The following is a 26,025-nucleotide window of genomic DNA, read 5'->3' as shown; positions in this document are numbered from 1 at the left end:
CCCATCAAGATAAAAATCTCCTGCACAGCAAAGGAAACAATCAGCAAAACTAAAAGGCAACCGACAGAATGGGAGAAGATATTTGCAAATGACATATCAGATAAAGCATTAGTATCCAAAATCTATAAAGAACTTAACAAACTCAACACCCAAAAAAACAAATATCCAGTGAAGAAATGGGCAAAAATCACGAACAGTTTTCCAAAGAAGACACCCAGATGGCTAATTACCACATGAAAAGATGCTCAACATCACTCATCATCAGGGAAATACAAATCAAAACCACAATGCAGAATGGGTCAAAGCTGCAGTCCCTCACAAGTAAGAGGTCAGAAAACACAGCCGCATCTGAGATAAAGCACAGGAGGGAGGAGGTGCTGCCTGGGGCTTGGTCACGGGCAGAGCAAAAGCGAGGACTGGACAAAAGTGGCAGACAAATGATGGGTGCATGATTGCTGACCGGGGAGAATGGAGTTCCGATACTAGAGACTGGATAGCTGGTTGACACCATTTTCACCTCTCGCATGCATGCACATACACACCTACAAGCACCAAAACAATCCACCCCAGTAAGATAAGTATGGGAAAGAGAACACCACAATGACCATAGGCGCATATTCATTTAGGCTCCAAGATCTCTGAGAAAACTCGAGATCATAAGGTTAAAAATAACCTGAAAGGACTTGAGTGAAATGCCCTTGGGAAATGTGGTCTGTTCTTTAGTACACAGATAGGGATGTTTTGCTTAAAGGAAGCCAGCTGTATATAGCACATTCACTCCCTTCTTTGTCTTTGCTTCTATCATAAAGATTCTTATCGGAACATAAGTATCTGCAAGACTGCTCTCATATGCAAGATATGTACAATAGCTGAATCAGATGTACGTTGATAACATGCTTTGATAAGCTTTTGTTGTTAATCATTGCTGATCTGTTTTTCCTGAAAACGTATATAAGAAGATGTACAATAAATCTTGGTGCCTCGGGCTGTTGGCTCGGGGTCCCCTGAAAAAAAAAAAAAAAAAAAAAAACAAATCAAAACCACAATGAGATACCACCTCATGCCTGTCAGAATGGCTAAAATTAACAACCCAGGCAACAACAGATGTTGGTCAGGATGTGGAGAAAGAGGAATCCTTTTGCACTGGTAGTGGGAACGCAAATTGGTGCAGCCACTCTGGAAAACAGCACAGAGATTCCTCAAAAAATTAAAAATAGAATTACCCTATGACCCAGCAATTGTACTGTTAGGTACTTGTCCAAAGGATACAGGAGTGCTGTTTTGAAGGGGCACATGCACCCCAATGTTTATAGCAGCAATATATTTGACAATAGCCAAAGTATGGAAAGAGCTCAAATGTCCATCAACTGATGAATGGATAAAGATGTGGTATTTATATGTAATGGAATATTACTCAGTAATCAAAAAGAATGAAATATTGCCATTTGCAACAACATGGATGGAACTAGACTGTATTATGCTAAGCGAAATAAGTCAATCAGAGAAAAACAAATACATTTCCCTTACATATGGAATTTAAGAAACAACATAAGATGAATATAAGGGAAGTAAAAATAATATAAAATCAGAGAGGGAGACAAACCATAAAAGACTATTAAATACAATGAACAAAAATTGAGGGTCGCTAGCTGGTTGTTAGGTGGGGGAATGGGCTAAATGGGAGAGGGGCATTAAGGACACTTGTTGGCATGAGCACTGGGTGTTACATGTAAGTGATGAATCACTAAATCTATTCCTGAAATCATTATTACACTATATATTAACTAACTTGGATTTAAATTTTTAAAAAGTGAAAAAAAAAAGTGTTGGCAAGGATGTAGAGTAATTGAACCCTTGTGTACTGTTGGTGGGAACATCATACAGTGCAGCTACTAAACAGTTCCTCAAAAATTTAAAAATAGCATTCACATGATCTAGCAATCCCATTTCTGTGTATATATCCAAAAAGAACTGAAAGCAGGGTCTCAAAGAGATAGTGTACCTCCATGTTCATAGCAGCATTATATACAACAGCCAAAAGGTGGAAGCAACCCAAGTGTCCATTTATAGATGATTGGATCAACAAAATGTGGTATGTCTATACCATGGACTACACTAATACCTTAAAATGGAAAGAAATTCTGACACATGCCATGAGAATGAACCTCAAGGACATAATTTCAAGTGAAATAAGCCACTCACAAAAAGACACTCTTGTACCGACCTAGAGTAGCCAAATTCAGATATAAACATATGGTAATTGCCAGGGAGGCAATTAGGAGAGGGACGAATAAGTTGCTTAATGGGTGTAATCAGCTACACAAGATGAAAAGAGCTCTGGAGATTGGTTGCTAACAGTGTGAATGTAACACTACTGAACTATGTATTTAAAAAATGATTAAGAAGCTATGTTTTATGCTAGGTACATTTTACAATTAAAAAAAAAAAGTGAATATGCTTAATTTTACTTGGTGATGAATAGACTGCTTTTCACTCAAAGCCAGAAATCTAAATCTTGGCATCAAATAAAAACAAATTATATACTTTCTTAAAATAAACTAGGAAAAGACTAACTTATTCATTTTAGATGAAAGCAATGAGCTACTATTTAAGGAATGCCTTCTAAGTACTATGCACTTTATAGAAATATTACCTTCAGTTCTCACAAGGCAGAGAATATCTCTACTTTATAAATGAGGAAACTGAAGCTCTTTTGAGGTTTTGAAATTTCCTTACGGTGGAAGTGGCAGAGTCACAATTTAAATACCAATGTATGTGCTTCCAAAGGCTCATGTTCATTTCCCTCTATCACAGGGCTTGCTAGACATTATGCCTGAGTTAGGATCATTTGACCGTGGCTTTTCTTTTAGATTTCCAGATCTTGGAAGGATCTGGAATTAAAAAAGGCAGGGGAAGAAATTACTCTTTTAAATGTTAGTCTGCTTTTTTTTCTTCTTTAATGTTTATGTATTTATTTTGACAGAGAGACAGACAGACACACAGACAGAAAGGAGAGAGCACGTGCATGCTAGTTGGGGAGGAGCAGAGGGAGAGACAGAGAATCCCAAGCAGGCTCCGCACTGTTAGCGCAGAGCTGGAGGCTGGGCTCAATCTTATGAACCAGGAGATCATGACCTGAGCTGAAACCAAGAGTCAGTCAGACATTTAACTGACTGAGCCACCCAGGCATCCCAAGAAATCCCTCTTTTAGCACTCCAGGTCTATACAGCAGGTATTACATCTTACTTATAGCAAATAAAATACAACCCCTATTGATACTATTCTGAATAGATTTTAAAATTTGGATATTCTTCATGGCTATACTTGATTTAATTAAAATCATACCTGGCACAATGCCTCTGAGCCCCTAGCAATGTATCTTCCATAAAGGTCCTTTCTTATAGTTATAAAATAAGGAGTATTTTTAGTAAGGTTACATTCTTCACTATGTGGGTGTGAAAGAAAATAGCCCTCAGTCCATCTGACTTTTTAATATGCTGTTAATGTGTAATTCATTACATGAGACCTTTATATGTGAAGTTCTCTCTATATTCTAACATTTGCTAAACACTTACTTATACCAGGTACTGTGCTAAATGTTTTATATGTATCAGCTCAGATACACCTCCAAATTATTCTATGAAGTAGACACCATTTTTAGTCCTACTTATAGGATGAGGCATGAAGAAGTTAATTAATTTTCTCAAGGTTCCATAGGTAGTTAAGTGGCTGTAAACTCAGGGAGTCTGATTCAAGAGTTTGTTGTCTAGTGAGCATTATTATGGTTCAGCATATGGCCTTTTTCTTCTAGAGTAGACAGTTTTTAGCATAGCAATGACTCCCCCAAACTGATGACAAGGGCAACCTGAATGCATATAAAAAGAAATATTTATTAACTCAGGCTGTACCATATACTGATTTAGTCAAACAAGAAATTTACACAAAAACCTAAGTAAAATCCATAGTACTCCATTCAGACCTGAATTTTATATTGATAGGACAGGAGAATGTCTTTTGCTTAAAACAAAAGAGCAAAATGGCTCCAATTCCATTTTGTAGGAATGCAGACCTGTGGGGAGCCAAAGCCATGCCAACCAGGCACTGTGCCTGACCTAATTAATTTGTCGCCCATGTCACCGGCCAGTTTGCTTCCAAGAACTCAGCCCCAGCACTGACTTCTTTGCTTTTAAGGCAATAGTCTTCGGATCCTTGTTATAAGAGTTCAAATAAAATTCCAAAGCCCTCACATCTTCATTGAGGTGGCAGATGTATTATTAGTTTGCAGCCAATGGCAGTCTGGAAGCTGAAATCACTCTGCTATAACCTTTTGTGCTTTGGCAGCATTTTCCAAAATTTTCCTTTTCCATTCTTCATAATCCTGTGTCAGATCTTCATCTTTCTGCAGTTTATGTGGTCTGTCTACTACCTTCTCTGTTTCTATGAAAGAAAATTTTCAAAAGTGTTTCAAAATTCTTACAAGTAAAAAAAAAAGTAACCTTGTTTCAAATATCTTATTAATTAAAAAATATGGAATATAATGCTGAAAACTGGAAACAGTAGCTAACACATTAGTTTTTTGCTCTTTTACTCCATGCACCTCACAACATCCTTAAAATAGTTAACATTTATCAAGCACCTATCTTGTGCTTCAAGACACTGAACCAAGAACTTCAATGGCATTATCTCATTCAACCCTCACCATAATTCTATGAAGTGGGTGCTAATATTAACCGCAAAAGATTAGAAAATTCAGGCTTACAGAAATAAGTGACTTTCCTAAAGTTCTAGAGTCAGTGGGTATTAAAGCAGGATGTGAACCTAAGCCGTTTGGCTTCAGATAGGTTCTTGCATAATATTTCTATTAACTTCTTTAAATGACTACTTGGAAAAGTGGTCTTATCAAATAAATGATTGTTAGAATTTATTTAAAACCTGACTCTTATCAGGCAAGCAGCTAAAGCAGCACAGGACTATTCACTGCATTAAACTCACTGTACACTAATCCCACTGCACTAATTTCAAAGCTTGTCCAGTGTTAATACAACTTACCTTTTGCTGGAGGTTCAACCATTGTCTTCTTTTTCTTCTGTGGTGGAGTAGCTGAATCTCCAGCTTCTCCTTTAAGGGAAAAAACGTGTTACCTACTAACTAAATTTTCTCCTATTCTTAATTTTACTAGTTGGGCACATTTTGGATTACAAATAAAAATTAGATACTTTGACCAAATACTGGGATAAGGAGAAGGCAAATGATCTTGCCCTTCTCTTTTCTTTAGTTTCTCTTGTCAGACTTGAGAATCTTCTATTCTAGCTTATGTATATGGAGGCTAGCATTTAACATTGGAGCATGTTAACAGAAAATCTATTTTTCAGGCATGGAGTCATATAATCACAGGTGTTTTAAAGGTCATTATGCTACTTTATTTGAAAAACCAAATAATTTCTCACTAAAAACTTACCTGGTCCACATTAAATACAGAATTCAGAAAGCAGCCATTTTGCAAGTTTGAAAATATTAGGCTTTTACCAGTAAGTTTACATTTTCAAATAACACATTCTTGAAATATAGAATGAATACTCACTGTCAGCCTGCCGCCCAATCTTCTCTAATTGTTTACACAGTCGATCAAATATGGCTTTTTTCACACCAGATGTGGCTACCATTTTATTTTTATCCACCTTTAGCTTTAACACCCTATAAAAGAGTTTAATAAATTACTATTTTTAAGACCAGTATAGCTATCTCTGGCCAACCATATTATCAACTTATTTCCTTTCCACTCATGCTTTATGTTTAGTTTTCCTTTTATTCCAAACATACATTATTAGCTATAATCATGTAAATTTGCGTTTTAAAACTACTTATTTAGTTGTTTGTTGGACTGACAGTTAAAATATAATGGGATCTGTTATGTAACAAAAGGGGCACACAGGGGCACCTGGGTGGCTCAGCTGGTTGGGCATACGACTTTGGCTCAGGTCATGATCTCACAGCTCATGGGTTCAAGCCCTGCATCAGGCTCTGTGCTGACAGGTCAGAGCCTGGAACCTTCTTCGGATTCTGTCAGTTTTTCTCTGCCCCTCCCCCCCTCTCTCTCAAAAATAAAAAAAATTTAAAAAAAGGGGGCACGCAGAAGACATCTGTATAGTGCTTCATGCCTTGAAGAACTCTCAGTGAATCTCAGATGTTACTAATTTGCTGAATGACAATCATAGCATTTTTAAGTGTTCAACTCACTTTAACCCACAATACTTATGTTTATACTATAGGAAGATAAATCACTTTCACCTCCCCAATTACCAATCACCTTCCTAATTGCCAGTCCACAACAACTACTAATGAAATATACAAGAGACTTCTTGTTTAGGATAAATCTAGTCAAACCTTTGTTTGCTCAGTGTCATTTGGTTTCAAAAGTAGGGTTAGTTGTTAATATTGTTTTTTGTAACAGCCGCCATACTCTTTCTCCACATACACATATCTTTGTTGAAATAAAAGGACATTTTCTATGAATGCCAATTAATCCTTCTAGGTGTGTAGCTAATAGAACTAAACAACCAAATTAGAGGCTGGGTAATAAGAAACCGTCTTTACAGGACAACTATATTTTGTTTTATAAGGAGTTTCCCAGCAAGATAAAATAAGACAACTTTAGACAAAGATAACAGGAGTATTTCCAAGGTACCATTTCAGTATGCACAAAAATAACCCCAAATTTTAAAATTCAGATGTAAAAATTCATCACTGGTGTTTTCTAAATTATTTGAAAAACAGCTGCAATTGGTACTTAAAAAAGATAGGACTGGAATAATCATAAACCAGTTTTAATGACAGATTTCATTACTCTTAAAGGTAGACCCTGAGGGTGCCTGGCTGGCTAAGTCAGAAGAACATATGACTCTTGATCTTGGGGTTGTGAGTTTCAGCCCCACGTCAGGTGTACAGATTACAAAAGAAAATAAAAAACTTAAAAAAAAAAAACCCTTAAAAAAAGAAAAAGAAAATCAATAAAACATGGACCCTTGGCAAGCAGACTACTGGCAATAGTGATCCAAATTGTCAGATATATTGTAGGCTACACAGAATCTGGTCACTTGGCCACTATTCCTAATATTATTTATATGGGAAAATATGCTCTGTGTTGAAATAAACTGAATTAGAAGTCTTCTTTGGGAGTGAGAAATCTCTTTGTGAACTGTGGACTTTTCTCAATATTAAAAGGCACACTTACTTGCATGCTGAAAGTAGTGCAGCAGTGGTGAAAAGTGGCCTGGATAAGTCGAGATCCAACTGCTGTGTTTGTGGAAGACTGGACTCATAGCTAAGGGAAAGCAGTGTTTGCAGAATTATTTGTTAAAAAATACTATTTCAAAGGGACTGAAAATGCATATGAGAACTTACTAAGCCATTTAAATGCATGAGCTCTACATCATGTCACCTTACCATATTAGTTATTTTTTAAGACTGAAAATAGGACATTAGATAATTCTGCCTTTTGTATCAGTATAAATTTTCAGTTAAGACTCTTTATGCTTCTTACCTTTGCAATATCTTTGAAGCCATGTTCACTGCTTCCGTACAGCTAAATTGTACAGCTAGGTCTCTTATTCCAATATTTGAATTCAGGCCCAGTAAACACTCAAAAGATTTAAGACGGCTCTGATACATCTTCTTGTTCAAACCAGAAAGTTTAATTAAATAAACCTTTAAAAGAAAAAAATGCATGAATCATAAAAATTATAATCATAATCATTCTGTATTGGTGCCCTTAAACGTTTGTTTAGTAGATCACCTTTTCAAAATTAATCAATTCTGTGACAACTGACTCTATCTAAACATTTATATTCATTTAGTCAAAAGTCAGTAATCATGTCAGGCAGAATTGAGTACTGCTTTCAAGGAGCTCACACTTTAGAAAGACAGTCATGCATAAGCACAGGTAATTTTTAAAAACAACATAGTGTTACTACAGCCATGCTGTGAATAAAAAAACAAAGGAGACACCCGTTTTTCAACAAAAGTCACAATGTGTAATTTAGTGGGAAAAGGATGGAGGGAAGTAGTGGGAGTGGGGGTGGGAAGGATGATTGTGTAGAGGAGGGAGAGGAGAGACTAACTGGGAAACAGGAGGATCAACAACTGAGGGAAACCAACTACACCTGGGAAAGTCAAGGAAAGTTTCATGAAGGATGTAACAGCAAGGCAGGGTCATGGAAGACCTTGCCAGAAAAGAAATGCATGTTAAAAAAAAAAAAAAAAAAAGGTTGTTGTTTTACAAAGATGTAAGTCATTAAAGTGCATAGTCTGTTAAGTAAATAGTGTAGTTTGAGGTTAGTATTTAAGACAGGCTGGAGAGTTTGACAGTAATGGGGAGCCAATGTCACCATTTGATGAGTATATCATTATGTGATATATACTGTGTTAAGTGTGTTACATACAGTATATGGTTTAATCCTCACAATAATCCAGCGAAATGGATATTCTTATCCCCACTTCATGAATGAGGAAACTGCAAGCTCACAGAGCTAGTAACTGGTGGTACTGAGATTTGGTCTCAACATCTAACTCTTCCTGACTCCTAGCTTGTGCTCTCAACCACTGTGATACTGGAAGAAAAATACACATGGGTTTTAAAGCATGCGCTTTAGGAGGATGCTAGCAGCTGCATGAAAGATGGTCTTGAGTAAAGAAAGAGGCAGCCAAGGAAACTAGATGGTAAAGAGTAAAGGGAATTTTCTTCAACTTGACAAAAATGGTCTTGAAGTTTATCTAGAATAATCTTATCTAATAGCCAGGAAAATTCTAAAAAACAAGAGTTTAGTTAGAGTCTACTCTTTCCAATCAGAAATTAAAACATGATTAAGTTTCAGTGTTGCAGAGGATTATTTAGACATTCAGTGGGACCTACTTACCCTGTCCAAGGGGCACTTCATACAGGAAGCTGCAAGATCCAGGCACATGACTGCATTGCTGGTTTCTGTGGTATGTGCAGACAGGCCATTACAGTTCACCTGGGACAGTCGCAAGTACTCCTCTGCTTTCCTGGTTATAAAGGCAACATGCTCACTAAGACTCTTTTCCAGAAGTTTGCCCAACACTTTGGTAAACAATAAATACAGCCTGGTGGACTTCGTTCTGGGCCTAACTCCTGTGCAAGTTTATGTGGGGGTGGGAGACAAGGTTCTGTAAGACAGAATCAGCCCTGACCTCAGACACCACTGTGCTTAAGTACTTCTAAGCAAAAGTAAGTTCTTCAATTTCTTAAAAACAAACAAACAAACAGACATACAAAAAACCCCAACTTCTTTCATCCTTCCATTACTGGGACAAACATGAACTATTGCAGAGGCTGGCAGTTATACCAGGGTTCCTTCTTTTTACCCCTTCCTCTAAATCAGTGATTCTCAAATTTTAATGTACAAGACAAAGACAATCACCTTGAGCTTGTGAAAACAGATTGCTGGGTCCCATCCTCGGGGTTTCTGATCAGTAGGCCTAAAATGGGACCCGAGAATTTGCATTTCTAAGGAGTGCCAAGATGATACTGATGTTGCTGGTCCAGGAACCACACTTTGAGAATGGCTGTTCTAAACGATTACTGAATTCAAGAGGTCTTACTTCAACTCTTAAGAAGTGCTTTCCTTTCTCTCCCTCAATTGAGCGCCAAAGCATCGGGCCTTGTCTTGCTCTCCACGCTTCAGCCACAACAGCTTTATTTCTAACCCTGGATTATGCAAAGTGATTTTTTGTGCCGCTCTTCCCACATCTTCCGATAGCTGGCATCTTCTATCAATCTGGTCTCAGCAAAAGTGGCAGCCCCTCCAAGGCCTTTCTAGGATTTGTTTTTTTAATGAAAAGCAAACGCCAGGGCGCGCTCTGTGCTCCTCCCTCCCCCGCTTCCGGCACATCACCCAGTTTAGTTTTCTCCCTAGTTCTGTCATAGACAGTAACCTCAATGGAGGTCTGTGTGGCTCACCACTGTAAAGAGACCCTCAGTAAGCATCTGTGGAACGACCTAAGTTCTCCGACTTTTCCCTTCCCACCGAGACAGCTGTTCCTAAAGACATCTGCAATTGTCCCTTCTCGCCGGCTCATAAAAGCCCACTCTGCTGGCAAGTTTTTCCTGAGACAGGGCCTAATCCCACCCACTTCCGGCGTTCCCCCCTCACTCCAGCACTGCCTGACGCGCGGGAATGACTCGGACCTCGCCTGAGGGAAGTCTAAGGCCCGCTGAGGCGTGCACCGCCAAACCCACCTTAGCACATCTGGCTCGGCGATACCCAAGCGCGGTGCTAAACGCCGGATCAGCCCCGATTCCATGGCGCGAACTAATCTCGCGAACAGCTGCTACACGATGAAACCCGCGCGCAAACGCCGCGCCAGCCAGTGACGGCCAGGCCCCACCCCTCTAACTGCATCGGATTGGCTGGGACAAGAAGTTGAGACCGTTCCACAAATCAAGCTTAGTCTTCCTTTTGCGCATGCGCAACGTGACTGCACGACCCTGGACAGGTGAACTTGGACCGGCAGCTCCAACCTCTTCCATTCCTTCTGTCTTGACAAACTACTCAAACGACACCTTTACTTCCTGCTGTCTCGGCGGCAGGAGCCGCCGAGAGATTCCCCGCTACAGTGCACCTCCCCGCCCTCTCTCACACACTGTGGAGGGACAGGCTGGAACCCAGGTCCGTCAGTCCCTGGATAAGTGGCAGGAGCCAATAAACACGCGAGACTTGAGTTCCTAGAAGCGGGCCAATCGAGGAGCCGCCTGCAGGGTCCGAGGGCGGGGCTAAGGAGGGCGGGGTTTGGAGAGGCCGCAGCGTCACCTGACCGCAGGAGGCTTCGCGCGGGGTGGGTGCTGCTTGCTGCAGGCTTTGGGGAGTCGCCATGGTAAGTGTTGAGGGGCGGCGGGCCCCGGGCGGACCCTTCTTTCAACCTCTGCGCTCTCCCACCTCCCTGGAGCCTTGCGGGCGGAGTTGGGGCTCTGCAGCCTGATCGGGGCTAAGACCAGCCCGGCTTGGCCTGCGGGATGAGGACAGGCCGGGGAAGGCCGCAGGCGGGCAGATCCGAGATCGGGGTGGGCGGCGGCTCCTGGTCGCGACGGTTGCTCTGGAATGGGGTAGCCTTTTCGAGGGGGTGTCTCGGCCTGTAGGCTCTGAGGTCCATGAAGGCCTGCTGCCACCTCTTGAGTGGAGTCGGCCACCGCCGCGCCTTGAGGGGAATACCGTGTCTAAGCGTCAGGCTGAGTCGGGGGCGTGCAGTGGGCCTGAGACTCCGAGGTGGCGTAGGGATCCGCCCAGAGATTGCTCTGTCGCTGGCGTGCGTTTCCACCTTTGTGCCTGGTAGTGCTCTGTTGTCCCCACACCCTTTTCTTGTACAAGAAATACCTACCGGAGGGGCCAAGTAGTGTCTTGGCCTTTTTCGGCCTCATAGCCCCCTTCCACTGCTGTGTTTGTCAGCGATTTCTAGGGACTCACGTGAATTTCCTGGAAGGACTCTTGCTATCTGATATCCATTAAGTAGGACAGAAAGGAGACTTCTTGTTTCCTTTAATGTTTGTTTATCCGGTACCTTGGCTATATTACATGTCTTCTCATTGATGAAATCTAAGTATTTTATTTGCTGGAAGTAGGCATTCATTCTTGTTAGCTCCTCTTCGTGGTGGCAGCAAATCGTGATGTGGCTGTTGGCCTGTAAACTTGAACTTCCTCAAAATGTAAATCCATGTGCCTAGTTTCCACAAAGGCAAGTTGTCACTTGCATTTTATTAGCTTTTGACATAATCTGCAGTGTATAAACTCTGTTTTGGGGGTGTTGGTGTATTCTATGTAATTTTAATGATCTCATTATTCAGTTCATGTAGACAGGCTTTTATAAACCTCTAAGCCTGGAAACAGACTTCACTTTAAATGTGTTAATGCCAGAAAGCAGGATTAAATGTTTGACATACTACTTTCATATAATATATTGCCGTACAAGATGATTTTGTTTATTTCTCAGAATTTTTACAGTAGAGAACTGATGTAAGGACGATGTAAAAATTTAGCGAGGATGTGTCAGTTTCTCAACATTTATGGATTGATATGTACAGTGTTTTGTAATGGAAAGCACTTAATTAAGGATCTGCTGTACACCTCAGTTCTGTACTGGGTGAACCAGTTTGAAGCAGTGAGCTGGACACACGGTCCTGTCCTCATGGACATTTTTGGGAAAGGAAACTTGGCTGTTAGTCTTGTCACAGTCAGTGTTTCTATGAATTGGGCGAGTCATTCATTCTTCTTTGAGTCGCACTGAAAACAACTGTTGGCTTCTTTGGCTCTTCCCCGTCCTAAAATTCTGGGATACAATTCAATTCAAGCATATTGTATGCCTTCTAATGTCAGTGCTAGGCACTGGAAACAAACATGGTCCTTACTGTCCAAGAGCTTAAGAGTGTCTAACAGGGAAGATATGCTTATGGAACTTAATGTAATATAGTCTTTACAGTCTTTATTAGCACTGTCAATTCAGTGTTGTGGGGTCATAGAGGGAGAGAGTTCTGCTTCAGGAGCCTGAAAAAGACTATAGAAAGTGACATGTGAACTGAGACAGTGAGTAAGGTAAGCAGAAATTCTCCAGGTGGAGGAGAAAGAGCATTGCCAATAGGTGAAGCTGAGAGAAGTGAATGCTCATGGTGTGTACCAACATAGAATTCCTGGAGAAATTTATTGGTAAATGAAGTTGGAGCCAGTTTAGTGTTCAGATTGTATTTTGAAGTTCCCAAGCCCTCATCATCCTTAATGCTCTGTACTTCAGTTGTAATGTTGTGAAAGGAAAAGAAAGGGAAGGGAAGGAAAGAAAGCAAAGGAAAACAAAAGAAAATACAAAATTTCTGATTTTGAGAAAAATAAAATAGTGCTTTCACTAAATATGATGAAATTCTGTATCTTTGTGAGAGTGGTTATTTTCACTTTACAGTTGATTTGCATTGTGTTAGGATTACATCTACAGCATATCAGTGAAAAAATGGACCAGTAAATAAGTGGCTAGGATGGGTGGAGATAATTGCTTGTATCTGATGGGGGTATAATAATAATAACACTTAAAAAGTGCTTATTACTAAGTGCTAGGCATGTTCTGAGCTCTGTGTCATTTCATTTATTCCTCATAATAGTATAAGTACTCTTACTGTTCCTGTTTGATAGAAGAGGAAATGAATGCACATTGTTTGAATGGAGAGTAATTTTATAAGTGATCCGTTCATAATGGATCACTTTCTCTGCCTTTCTCTGAACCATGTAATTGTATAGACTTAGGAGGACTGTTTGGCCTGGGTCTCAAGCTAAAGTGAGCCTAGTCACAAATGTTAATTTGATCTTGATTCTTTAGTGTTTCCATTTTTCTCTGACCCATGTAACTGCTAAGTATAGAGTCATTTGTAAATGAGGAACCACTTCTATAAGTGAGGAGACATTGATTACCTGGCTCATGTTTAATGAGAGCATGTTCGTAACAGTTCTTACTGTTCTTGCTGTATGTGACGCTTCCCAGGGAGGGCATCAAGACACTCCCTTAGAATAGCCATATTATGGCTATATTTGTATAATAACTACATTGTCCTGGGAGTAATATCTAAAAATACATTTCTTTATTATAGCTTTAGTTTTTCATTTGTAGCCTACTTTGTAATAAGAGTGTAATTTTCTACATTTTGTATTTATGTTTCTATTTTAAACCCAGTTGATACAAAATAGAAGAATTTTGCTAAAGTTTTATTTATAAATCACTGAATCTATTTAGTTCTATACAAATATTTCTACAATTGTAGTCTCTTTGTAACCAGTTATATTTGCTATATTAAAGTAATTTTATACAGAATAGCCAAAAGGTAGAAGCAACCCAAGTGTCCCATCAATAGATGAATAGATAAACAAAATGTGGTATATATATATGATGGAATATTATTCAGCCTTGAAAGGAAAGGAAATTCTGACACATGCTACAACATGGTTGAACCTTGAAAACATGCTAAGTTGAAATGGCCAGATACAAAAGTGTGTGATTCTACTTATATGAGGTACCTAGAGAAGTCAGACTCAAGAGAAAGTAAAATGGTGGTTTCCTGGCATGGAGTGGAGAATGGGGGATAATTTTATGGGTAGAGAGTTTCCCTTGGGAAAGATAAAAGGCTGTTGGAGATGGATGGTTGGTGATGACTGTGCAACAGTGTGAATGTACTTAATGCCACTGAACTGTACACTTAAAAATGGTTAACATGGCAAATTTTGTAAGTATTTTACCACAATAAAAAATAATTATAAAAATTTCTTGATGTATAAACATTTATCTCTAAGTTGATCATCTGAATGTAATGAAATCTGTTGATTCTAATAATTGTTAAATCTATTCCATCTAGAGATAAAGAGCCAAAAAAAAAAAATCCAAACTGTAGTTTGATGTCACTGAAGTTCTCAGAGGACTAGCCCAGGATGAATAGCGAATTTCATTAAGTCAGAATCCTCAGATGCTGGTGTTGTCTTTGCCTCTGAGACCAACATTTAACACTAATAGTTCTGCTGTGTAAATTAATGTTCCCTTTAAGTTTAGTTTAAAAGACATAACTTTTTCTTTGAAATTTGTGTATGCTTGTGAAGAAGTGTGGTCATAGGGAAGCACAGGTTACTAGAGTTTGCCATGGGAAAAAGATAGAGACACTTAGCATTTCTTGTTATTAGCTTTCCCCCCTTTACAAAATTAGACCAAGAGAAAACTTTCCACTTTTATAAGTGATTATAATTCAGAAATGGGTTTTATGTGGTTTTTGTTACTCTCAAATTCATTGTTGTTTTGATTGTCAGATATTGGAACAAACCAGATTAAACTTCCACGTTTATGTGTAAGTCTTTGCTGCCTTCCTTTCCATCTTATTGTGTAAGAGGGATTTTATCTTTGGTTATTTTTTTTTATTAAGATGAAATTTATATAACATAAGATTAGCCATTTTAAAGTGAACAAGTTAGTGACATTTAGTACATTTGAAGTATTGTGCAACTATTTCTGTCCAGTTCCAAAACATTTTTATCACTTCCAAAGGAAACCCTATACTCATTAAGCAGTTATTCCCTGAGTCTCTCTTCTGGTAACCACCAGTGTACTTTTTTTTTTTTTTAATGTTTATTTTTTACCAGTGAGCACAGATGCACATGTGTGTGCGCCTGAGTGGGAGAGGGACAGAGGGAGGCAGACAGAGGCTCGGAAGTGGTGCAGGGAGCCCTACGCAGGGCTTGAACTCACGAACCATGAGATAATGACCTGAGCCAAAGTTGGAAGCTTAACCAACTGAGCCTCCCAGGCGCCCCTCTACTTTCCGTTTCTATGGATGATTTGCCTATTCTGGATATTTTATATGAATGGACTCATACAATATGTGGTCTCTTTTTTGTCTGGCTTCTTTCACTTAGCAAGATGTTTTTTAGTTTCATTCGTGTCACATATATCACTACTTTGTTCCTTTTCATGACTGAATAATATTCCAGTTTACGTGTTTATGTATATGTGTATACCAGAACTTAACTATTCATCTATTGATTCTTTAGTCATTTTTTTAATTAAACACGTAACCTGAACATTCTAAAACCAACTCATTCTTTCCTACAGTGAACATTTGTGAATATCACATAACCTAATATAAAAATGACCATCATTTATAATTGCAGTACAGTGCATTTATAGAGTGTAGAGGTGTAAACACGTTTACACAGCATAAAGGAGGGTGTAGTTAATTCTCCTTGACAGGTAAATCTAATTAATTTTGCAAATAAGGTTTTGCTGGTAACAAACTGAAGAGTACATAATATTTTGTCCATTATAACTATAGATTTTTCTATTTGAAATGGTAAGGTAGGTACTTGAGAGTACTCCTATGGTCTTCTACATCAGTCACTAATATTAGTTTCAGTTATTTTATTTCTAAGCTTTTTAGTTCCTTGTTCTATATTGCCTGAAAAGGTCAGTGTTCCATAAACTGGCTTCTTGATCTAAGAATAGACTAAGATGCAGATGAAAAGTAGTATGGAGAAAAAAAGAGGCTTTTAGAGATTTGGGGTACACTATACCTATCACAAAGACTAGATTGATTGGATGGCTGTGTTCGGGTTGGATTTAAACTAACACCACATGTTTTTTGAGGCCAACCTGCTAACAAGTATGTTGAATCAGTTTCTTAGAAAGAAGAAATTCTGTATACATTACTGTTCCCCTTTGGCATTATTTTGCTGTTAACTTAGATGACTGGGTTCAATAGTTGTCAAAAATAGATAAATGGGCTTGAGATCTAGAACTGGAATGAGCTTATATGAAAGCTTTGGAAAAGGGCTATGGCTAGAGCTATGGAAATAACAGATTTTTATTTTTTTATTTTAATTTTATTTATTTTTAAAAGTTTATTTAGAGAGAGGGAGAGAAGTGCGCAAGCACATGGGTGTGGGGGGGGGGAGGAGGAGGACGGGAGGGCGGGTGGGAGGGGGAGAGAGAGAGAGAGAATGAATATGAATCCTATGCAGGCTCCACCCATGTGGGGCTGGATCCCATGAACTGCAAGATCATGACCTGAGTGGAAATCAAGTGTCAGACGCTTAACCCACTGAGCCACCCAGGCACCCCAGAAATAACAGATTTTTTAGAGGAGAGTGCTAATGGGACATTAATGGAAATATTTTTTTATTTTTCAGCCTACAACACAGCAGTCACCTCAGGATGAGCAGGAAAAGCTCTTGGATGAAGCCATCCAGGCTGTGAAGGTCCAGTCATTCCAGATGAAGAGATGCCTGGTAAGAATGTCAATATGAAAGCAGAATTTCAATCTGGGTTTTCTTAAGTCCTATAGCATCACTTCTTCTGTCTTTATCCCACGTCCCTCAAGCACTGTGTGGAGCAATTCCAACAGAGAGCCCTGTTTACTTGCATTTGCATTTATGATTTGGAATTGTCTCTTCTCTACCAGAATGTAAGCTCCAGGAGGACAAGAAACCCTATCATCTATTTACACATAGTGTTGATCTACACACCAATATCTGACCTTAGTTACTAGCCTCATTGATTCTATATCTCAAATCTGAGGAGTACTTGACATATAATGGGTGCTTCATAAATATTTGTTGAGCAAATATATTTAAAAGCTTTCAGTTTGGATTATTCAGCTTTTTTTCTATCTTGAAGACTTTTTGTTTCTATCCTGAATAGATACATATTTTTTGCAGCAACCAACTTGAAAATTATCCTTACACCAGTTTCTGTGTTTTCATATTCTAAAAGACAGGGTAGGAGGTAATCTGTATAGAAACTATGGATTCTCTGCATTAAAATTTATGAAATGGAACCAAAGAGGCCGGTACTTCAAGTTATAAGTTGCTCTGATGATGATGATGATGATGATGATAATACCTTATCTTTGTAAAGTGTCTTATAGTTTCTAAAGCTTAGCAATATGCCATTTTAACCAATTATACCTACTGTATTTTTTTCTTACAAAAAAGTGTGTTGGAATGGAGAAGACGGGTGGGTATGGAACTTGGTATTGCTTGCTTCTGTTTTTTCTGAGTCTGAATATTGCTTTCTGTATCTGCAGGCATTTTTTGTATTTATGTGTTCAGTGGACACATGGGCATTGTGAGGAGGAAAACATACTTAAAAGGATAGTCATTTCATACATATCTGAAGAGTCTTTACTTGTGGCAAAGCCATTATCAGGATAATATCTTGCTTTAAAAGAATTAGTATGCCAGCCCTCTTGATTGTAGGAAATGTGAATTAATGGAGCTAGTTTCATAGTCACTAGGGGTTGAAAAGATTAGAGTTATGCCAGGAAGTTTGCAGTCCTAGTTACAGATGACTTGCTAATAAGCTTTGCAGTCCTGATGAACCATGAATCTTTTTCTTTCAGTAGAGAGAATGTAAAGTGAAACTAACCTGATTTGCGTGTGATTAAAATAATTTAAGTACTACAGACCGTATAACCAATCCAAGTTAAATGAAAGCTTTCTCATCAGTTCTCTTGGTATTTCTGTAGGACAAAAACAAGCTTATGGATGCTCTGAAACATGCTTCTAATATGCTTGGTGAACTCCGGACTTCTATGTTATCACCAAAGAGCTACTATGAACTTTGTATCTTTTGAATGTTGAAGATTGAACATTTTCATCATACTTTTTTTCTTGATAAGGCCATATTTTGTTTGTTCCTTATTATGTTTTTCTGGTTTTACATTATTTTTCATTGTCTTAACCAAATAGTACTCCATGGAGATTTTGTGAGAAAAAGAAAAACTGAATATCAGAAACCCTTTTTCTATGCCTAAACTTCTTTAAATAGGTTGTTGCAGTTTCCAGTCCCTTCATGAAGGATATTGAAGCTATTAGGCAGTTGGTTCTTTAATGCTTAGATTTTGTTATGCAGTATTCTGAAGTGGAAATGAATTCAGTGCTTTGCCATTTTAAAACCCTCTAGTAGTATGTTAGGCAATCCTTGTTTATACCCCTTTGCTTTACCAGACTATCTTTAAAAACTCTTATTTTATTTTTTTTTCTTTAACATTTTATTCCATTTATTTTTTAAGTTTTTAATCACCTGGTGCCCTCCTTAATCCTCATCACCTGTTTCACCCATCCTCCAACTCCTGTCCCCTCTGGTAACCATCAGTTTGTTCTCTATAGTTAAGGGTCTCTTTATTGGTTTGTCTCTCTTTTTTTTCTCTTTGTTCATTTGTTTTGTTTCTTAAATTCCACATATGAGTAAACAGAAACTTTATTAAAAATTTTTTTTAAATGTGTCTTTATTTTTGAGAAAGGGAGAGACAGACCACGAGCAGGGGAGGGACAGAGAGAAAGGGAGACACAGGCTCTGAGCTCTTAGCACAGAGTCTGATGTGGGCTCGAACTCGTGAACTGTGAGGTCATGACCTGAGCTGAAGTTGGATGCTTAACCAACTGAGCCACCCAGGCACCCCATAAAACCTTTATTTTAAAATAAGGAAAGCCCACTGAAATTGTCTTCACTTAAACACATACTTTTTTGAAGGACTAATGTTTAAAATATCTGCCCAGTAGTTTAATGACTCCAACAAGTTCCATTGTATTGCTTAGGCTGGCATCGTTTCTCGGCCTTTTGGCTAAGATCAAGTGTTGTATTGCTTAGGCTGGCTTAGCTTTATTTGAGTCCTTAATTGTAATGAAAAGATATGGCTATTTCTGATGAACTACACTATTTGGAGGTCTACCTGACAGATGAATTTGCTAAAGGAAGAAAAGTGGCAGATCTCTATGAACTTGTACAGTATGCTGGAAACATTATCCCAAGACTGTAAGTAATTGAGAATTTGAGGGCTTTTATAACTGCATTTTCCACTTTATGTTATAGCCTTTAAACTTTGATTTTTAAAAATCATTTTAAGGTTACTTAATTTCTTAACAAATTGAGATTAGCATTTTGGTAGAAAGTCTAGGTTTTCTTTTTTCTTTTTTTTTTAACGTTTTTACTTATTTTTAAGTACAGAATTACAGAATACGAGTTGGGGATGTGCAGAGAGGGAGGGAGACACAGAATCCGAAGCAGGCTCCAGGCTCTGAGCTGTCAGCACAGAGCCTGACGCGGGGCTCGAACTCACAGACTGCAAGATCATGCCCTTAGCTGAAGTCGGATGCTTACCCGACTGAGCCACCCAGGTGTCCCACCCCCTTTTATTTTTTTAATATTTATTTTTGAGAGAGAGAGCACACACACATGCACACACACAAATGTGGGCAAGGGCAGAGAGAGAGGGAGACAGAGTCTGAAGCAGGCTCTGATCTGTCAGCGCAGAGCCTGATGTGGGGCTCGAACTCATGAACTGTGAGATCATGGCCTGAGTCAAAGTTGGACACTTAAGCAACTGAGATACCCAGGCACCCCAATACTCTCTGTTTTCTTTTAAGGTTTTAGGGTATGATTAATTTTACTTTTTATATAGATATTTGAGGAATTTTTGAAATAGAAAAGTGGACTTACTGTTTTGTTTAATGTCGTGACTACTAGAAAAATTAATGATGTTTATTCTCTTCCTAATGTGTAAAGGTGATTATGATACTCGTGTGTGTATATATATGTATGTAAATATACATAACCTGTATGTAAATATATATGTAAGTTGGGGGGAAGGTCAATGAGTGGTTTTCTCTCTTTATAAGTTCTCTCTTTTTAAGTTTATTTTTGAGACAGAGCATTCAAGTGAGTGGGGAAGGGGTAGAGAGAGGGAGACAGAGGATCTGAAGTGGGCTCTGCTGACAGCAGAAAGTCCGATGCGGGGCTTGAACCCACAAACCACGAGATCATGACCTGAGCTGAAGTCAGATGTTTAACTGACTGACCCACTCAGGCACTGTGGTTATATTATAAATTAGATATTTTTTCATTGTGCAGAAGAAAACCATGGTTCCTGTCTTAATAGGTTTGTAGTCAGTGTGTTTGGACATAATCAAATTCTTGACTTGAATATTTTACTTATTTATTTATTTTTGAATATTTTATTTTTAATCAAATATTTTCTCATAATTCCCCTAGTTATCTATTGATCACAGTTGGAGTTGTATACGTCAAATCGTTTCCTCAGTCCAGGAAAGATATTTTGAAAGATTTGGTAGAAATGTGTCGTGGTGTGCAACATCCCTTGAGAGGTTTATTTCTTCGGAACTATCTTCTTCAGTGTACCAGAAATATCTTACCTGATGAGGGAGAGCCAACAGAGTAAGTGATTTTCTTTCTTGATTTAGTTGTAAGATTTTTTTGTTGTAGAATATGCAAGAAGTATAGAAAAGTGTAAGAAAATAAATCTCAGTAATTCTCCTCCCCACACCCAACTAGCGACTTGTAGCATTTCATGTATGTATTTCCCTTGTGATACAGAACTCTTGAGCATGTGTGGTGTGATGTAAAATGTACTATTATGAAATTTATGTCTGTGGATTATTAGAACCTGCTTTTTTCATTTAACACAATTGGGAGCATTTTTCCATTATGTTAAGTATTCTTTGAAACTGTGACCTTTTAAATTACATTTATGATGAATTCATGAGGTATGATTAACTTTTTCCACAAGTGAGGCTAATTTTCATATTGTTTCTTGAGTATCTTATCAGTTTTATAATTTATGGACTGGATAACCTGGATATAAGAGACTTAAGTTATCTGTGTACACAAATTACATATTAACTCCAAAACTGAAAAAACAAAAGTCTTTCAGTGAGAGCCCCATCTCTTGTGTGACCAGTATTCTAGTACCCACATCCATTGCACTTTTATTCTACAAGTGTAGATAGTCAGCCAGCTGTGGTCTTCAACCAACTAGATGAACTATTTATGTGAAGATTCTGTAGATTGAGGAACTTAATTTCTTTTTGTTTAATTTTATTTATTCATTTATTCATTTTTATTATTTTTTTATTATTATTATTTTTTAGGTAATCTCTACACCCAACATGGGGCTTGAACCCGTGACCCTGAGATCAGGAGTCACATGCTCTACCAACTGAGCCAGCCAGGCACCCCTTATTTATTTATTCATTTATTTCTAAGGTGCACAATTCGATAGTTTTTAGTATATCTACATCGGTTCCTTTTTAAGGGAAAAAGAATATAATAAAAATTTACCATGCATGTGACAAAGTTAAACAGTATAGAAGAGATAAAAACTTAACAGTGCTGAGGAGATGGCAAGGTTATTTGTTTTATTATGATTTGACTGTCACTTTTGAGCATTTATTTTTTATTTTTTTAAAGTGTATTTATGTATTTTTTGAGTGAGAGAATCCCAAGAAAATAGATGTAGGGCTTGAACTCATGAACTGTGAGGTCATGATCTCAGCCATAGTCAAGAGTTGGACGCTTAAGTGATTGAGCCACCCAGGCACCCCAGTTTTGAGCATTTAATTAGGCAGTCGTTAAAAAATTTTGAAAACTGTGTTTCCTATCCTAGAAGATGAAAAATAAGCAGGAAATAACATAGTCTCTTCCCTCTCAAAGCTTATATTCCAATTGGAACCATAAAAAGTTCGATAAAATGATGTAGTTAGTATGTTATTAGTATCAAGTTTTTTAGGCTTTTTGAATTAATGGAGTTGCTGTAAGAACAAGTTGGCCCCGGATAGAGAGTGGGGGAAAGTTTTTTGTCCCTTTGTACTTGTACTGTGTTCTCTCCCTGGTATTTTTTTTCTCTTGAGTCTGTTTTCCTTGAAATTGAACACTAAGCCAATGAAGTTAAAATTCCTAATAGAAAACATTGACATATTAATGCAATAAGGAAATGCACAAAGGAGAGGGATAACAGTAAAGCTGGTCCTATGGCATAAATAGTGTATATAAAGAATTTTTCAACTGTCTCTTTGCAGTGAAGAAACAACTGGTGATATCAGTGATTCCATGGATTTTGTACTACTCAACTTTGCAGAGATGAACAAGCTCTGGGTGCGAATGCAACATCAGGGACATAGCCGAGATAGGGAAAAAAGAGAACGAGAAAGACAAGAACTCAGAATTTTAGTGGGAACAAATTTGGTGCGCCTCAGTCAGTTGGAAGGTGTAAATGTGGAACGTTACAAACAGGTTTATATCCTTTTACTTGTCACTTTTTCTTACGTCATGAGGTATATAAATTGAGGTCTAATTTTTACAAATATTTTTATTAAATAATACTACATTGAAAACCATTTTAAAACTAAAGAAGATTTAAGTAAATTGATTTTCAGTTTGTGTTTGTGGATTGGAAGACTCAATATTAAGATACCAATTTTTCTGAAATTGAGATTAACTACATATTACTGTAGATTTACTCTAAAACTACAGTAAGATAATGTGATATTGGTGGAAGGGATAAACACATAAATCAGTGGGAGGAATAAAGCAGAGATTGACAAGCTTTTTCTAGAAAGGAAAAATAGTAATATATTTTTTTATTTTACAAGCCATGTTGTCTACAACACTAACTCTGCAGGTATAGTGAAAAACAACCACAGACAATATAGAAGTAATGTACAAAAACAGATAATTGAGCTAGATTTGCTGAGCCCTGGAAAAGAGAATCCAGAATGGGCCCTGTCATATATGATAAATTACTTTTGATAAAAGTACCATTACTTTTCAACAAATGGTTCTGGAACAGTTGGACATCTGTGTGCAAACAAAACCCTTGAACTGTGACCCATTCTCATACCATGTAGAAAAAGTCAAAAATGGATCAGGGGTGTAAATATAAAACCTAAAACCATAAAACTTTTAAGTTTTTTTTTTTTTAATGTTTATTTTTGAGAGAGAGCATGTGAGAGAGTGGGGGAGGGGCAGAGACAGCAGAAACATAGAAGCAGGCTCCAGGCTCTGAGCTGTCAGCTCAGAGCCCAACATGGGGCTCAAACTCACAAACCGCCAGATCATAACCTGAGCCAAAGTCGAACACTTAACCGACTGAGCACTCAGGCACCTATAAAACTTTTAGAAGAAAACACAAAGGAAATCTTTATAATATTGAATTAGACAAAGACTTCTTAGGGCACAAAAGGCACAAATTATAAAAGAAAAAATTGATAAAATGAACTTCGTCCTAAATGACTTACTAAATAGAAGCCCAGAATTTTTTACTTAAATTTTTATTTAAAAATTCTTCTGTAAAATGTTAAAGTTTAAAAATGAAATAGGGGTAAGAAAAATCTAAAGTAAGATTTTCAAATTAATAGTTTATGTTATTAGAGGAGTGGTTTAGGATTTAAAAATAATTTTTTTTAACTCTTTTAGATTGTTTTGACTGGGATATTGGAACAAGTTGTGAATTGTAGGGATGCTTTGGCTCAAGAATATCTCATGGAGTGTATTATTCAGGTAAGGGAGAACATTTCACTTTTTAAAAGGACTCATTTTGTCTTTCATTAATTTTCATTGTTTTGAAAAAAATCTTGATAGAATATCAAGTAAAGGATTTTCTGGCCTCAGTAAAGGATTTTCTCTTAATGATAACTTCATCTTTGTATTGATGTGTTTTTTCTCCCCAAAATGTAGGGAAGAGTAGTTTTCATGTTTTCTAGTTCTCATTTGTTTTAGTTTAATTGTAGATGTACTTTGGTTATTGGAATATTTCTGTCTGGCCTTATGTTTAAAGAGGCTCAAAAGTAATGTATTTGAATTTAGTTGTGTAAGATTAAACGATTGTTTCCACAAATATGACCTTTGCCATAAATCCAGAATATAATGTGAAATACTTTTACTTGTATCACTCAATTATTATTTGATTTTCAGGTTTTCCCTGATGAATTCCACCTTCAAACTTTGAATCCTTTTCTCCGGGCCTGTGCTGAGTTACACCAAAATGTAAATGTGAAAAACATAATCATTGCTTTAATTGATAGGTAAGCATTTCCAACACTGCAGGGCAGTGTTTTGACTTGGAACTAATGAACTTAAAACATTTCTGTGAATTACTTATTTCTGTTACATCTTTATTAATGATTTTAATGTAATTACATTATGAACATTTAGTTCTGTAAGTATGAGTACCTACCAGGTGCTTGCCTAGCTTAGGCATGAGAAGAGGCTTAGCAGCAGGCATGGAGATAATGAATACTCTTGTTCTTTTGTTTTGTTTTAAAAAATTTTTTTAAATGTTTTTTGTTTTGGGAGAGAGAGCATGTGTGCAAGCACGGGAGGGGTAGGCAGAGAGAGAGTGAGACACAGAATCCAAAGCAGGCTTCAGGCTCTCAGCTGTCAGCACAGAGCCCAACGTGGGGCTCGAACTCATGAGCCGTGAGATCATGACCTGAGCCGAAGTTGGATGCTCGACTGACTGAGTCACCCAGGTGCCCCATGAATACTCTTAATCTAGACATTTAATTGGCATTTAAATTGGCAATGTTATACAGATTCATTACTTAAATCTTACAAATCCAAAGAACAAAATTTGTTTTTTACAATAATGAAAGTTACGTTTTAGTGGGAACTGATTTGATTTGGGAGTCTTTTTTTTTTTTTTATCAAGTATTCATTAAATAGAGATGATTAAGAATGTTTAGGTAATCACTCTATCACATTTTTTTAAAGAAGAATTTTGAAATATTAAATATGTTTAGTAAATTCCTTTTAGGTTTAAATTTTACTTTAGCCAGTGGTCTTGGGTGAAAGTATAAAACTTTGCCTTTGATAATGGTTTTAATGAGTGCCTGCTTGGCAACTATGCTGAGTGCCAGGATATAATAGGTGTCCTGCTTGTGAGCTTACACATCATTGACGTAATGAAACCAGAAACCCAAGTGAAGATTTATTTCTGCAAATACATTTTGTTATATTTTAAATACCTAAGTTATTAAAGTCTGAGAATTTATATAGCAAATTCTCCAAATTATCTCTTCAAACCTGGGCAGCAAGAATTACATGCAAATTGGGCATACTCTTAAGGGAAGCTGATAATGGAATTTATCTTTTATTTTATTTTATTTTTTATTTTATTTTTTATTTTTTAAAATTAACATCCAAATTAGTTAGCATACAGTGCAACAATGATTTCAGGAGTAGATTCCTTAGTGCCTCTTACCCATTTTGCCCCTCCCCCCTCCCACAAGCCCTCCAGTAACCCTCAGTTTGTTCTCCATATTTATGAGTCTCTTCTGTTTTGTCCCTCTCCCTGTTTTTATATTATTTTTGTTTCCTTTCCCTTATGTTCATCTGTTTTGTCTCTTAAAGTCTTAATATGAGTGAAGTCATGATTTTTGTCTTTCTCTGACTGACCAATTTCATTTAGCATAATAACCTCCAGTTCCATCCACATACTTGCAAATGGCAAGATTTCATTCTTTTTGATTGCCGAGTAATACTCCATTGTATATATATACCACATCTTCTTTATCCATTCATCCATCGATGGACATTTGGGCTCTTTCCATACTTTGTCAATTTTGATAGTGCTGCTATAAACATGGGGGTGCATGTGTCCCTTTGAAACAGCATACCTGTATCCCTTGGATAAATGCCTAGTAGTGCAAT

The 26,025-nt window shown here is 37.5% G+C and overlaps 2 protein-coding genes and 1 non-coding gene across 5 annotated transcripts in view; 1 reads left to right on the top strand and 2 right to left on the bottom strand.

The window, feature by feature from the left end:
• Positions 1 to 3,884: 3,884 nt before the first annotated feature.
• ORC6 (origin recognition complex subunit 6) lies at positions 3,885 to 10,675 on the bottom strand. 3 transcript variants are annotated; one of them, XM_047078337.1, is made up of 7 exons: positions 10,256 to 10,675; positions 8,913 to 9,042; positions 7,541 to 7,704; positions 7,232 to 7,321; positions 5,582 to 5,694; positions 5,050 to 5,118; positions 3,885 to 4,437 (listed from the first exon to the last, which is right to left on the bottom strand). In XM_047078337.1, exons 1-7 carry the CDS (start codon positions 10,318 to 10,320, stop codon positions 4,310 to 4,312), a joined length of 759 nt encoding a protein of 252 aa, XP_046934293.1. In that variant the 5' UTR covers positions 10,321 to 10,675; the 3' UTR covers positions 3,885 to 4,309. The 3 variants fall into 3 exon arrangements, with proteins under 3 accessions (XP_046934293.1, XP_046934294.1, XP_046934295.1); XM_047078338.1 differs by lacking the exon at positions 5,050 to 5,118; XM_047078339.1 differs by lacking the exon at positions 7,232 to 7,321.
• A 147-nt stretch (positions 10,676 to 10,822) lies between these two features.
• The window catches only part of VPS35 (VPS35 retromer complex component), a 28,720-nt gene continuing 13,517 nt past the window's right edge, over positions 10,823 to 26,025 (top strand). The window contains exons 1-8 of the mRNA XM_047078336.1: positions 10,823 to 10,890; positions 16,710 to 16,808; positions 18,047 to 18,143; positions 19,212 to 19,335; positions 20,572 to 20,754; positions 22,395 to 22,608; positions 23,791 to 23,874; positions 24,289 to 24,398. Of these exons, the coding sequence (XP_046934292.1) occupies positions 10,888 to 10,890; positions 16,710 to 16,808; positions 18,047 to 18,143; positions 19,212 to 19,335; positions 20,572 to 20,754; positions 22,395 to 22,608; positions 23,791 to 23,874; positions 24,289 to 24,398 (914 nt within the window). The 5' untranslated portion in view covers positions 10,823 to 10,887. The remainder of the gene's footprint in view (positions 10,891 to 16,709; positions 16,809 to 18,046; positions 18,144 to 19,211; positions 19,336 to 20,571; positions 20,755 to 22,394; positions 22,609 to 23,790; positions 23,875 to 24,288; positions 24,399 to 26,025) is intronic.
• TRNAR-CCU (transfer RNA arginine (anticodon CCU)) lies at positions 21,478 to 21,550 on the bottom strand. Its single transcript has one exon. It is a non-coding gene; the product is annotated as a tRNA-Arg (tRNA).

This window comes from Lynx rufus, unplaced genomic scaffold, assembly GCF_022079265.1.
Source record: "Lynx rufus isolate CCGP_SWC_20201006 ecotype Redwood Valley unplaced genomic scaffold, mLynRuf1.p SCAF_16, whole genome shotgun sequence".
Classification (NCBI taxonomy): Eukaryota; Metazoa; Chordata; class Mammalia; order Carnivora; family Felidae; genus Lynx; species Lynx rufus.
Note: the sequence above shows the minus strand (reverse complement) of the source record. Positions and strands in the feature narration are given on the sequence as shown.

Coding starts and splice junctions, on each gene's coding strand:
- ORC6 (XM_047078337.1), bottom strand. CDS start 10,320: ATGGAATCGGGGCTGATCCGGCGTTTAGCACCGCGCTTGGGTATCGCC. Junction 9,043..10,255: donor GCCGAGCCAGATGTGCTAAG/GTGGGTTTGGCG, acceptor CTTTATAACCAG/GAAAGCAGAGGAGTACTTGC. Junction 7,322..7,540: donor GCTTCAAAGATATTGCAAAG/GTAAGAAGCATA, acceptor GCTTTCCCTTAG/CTATGAGTCCAGTCTTCCAC.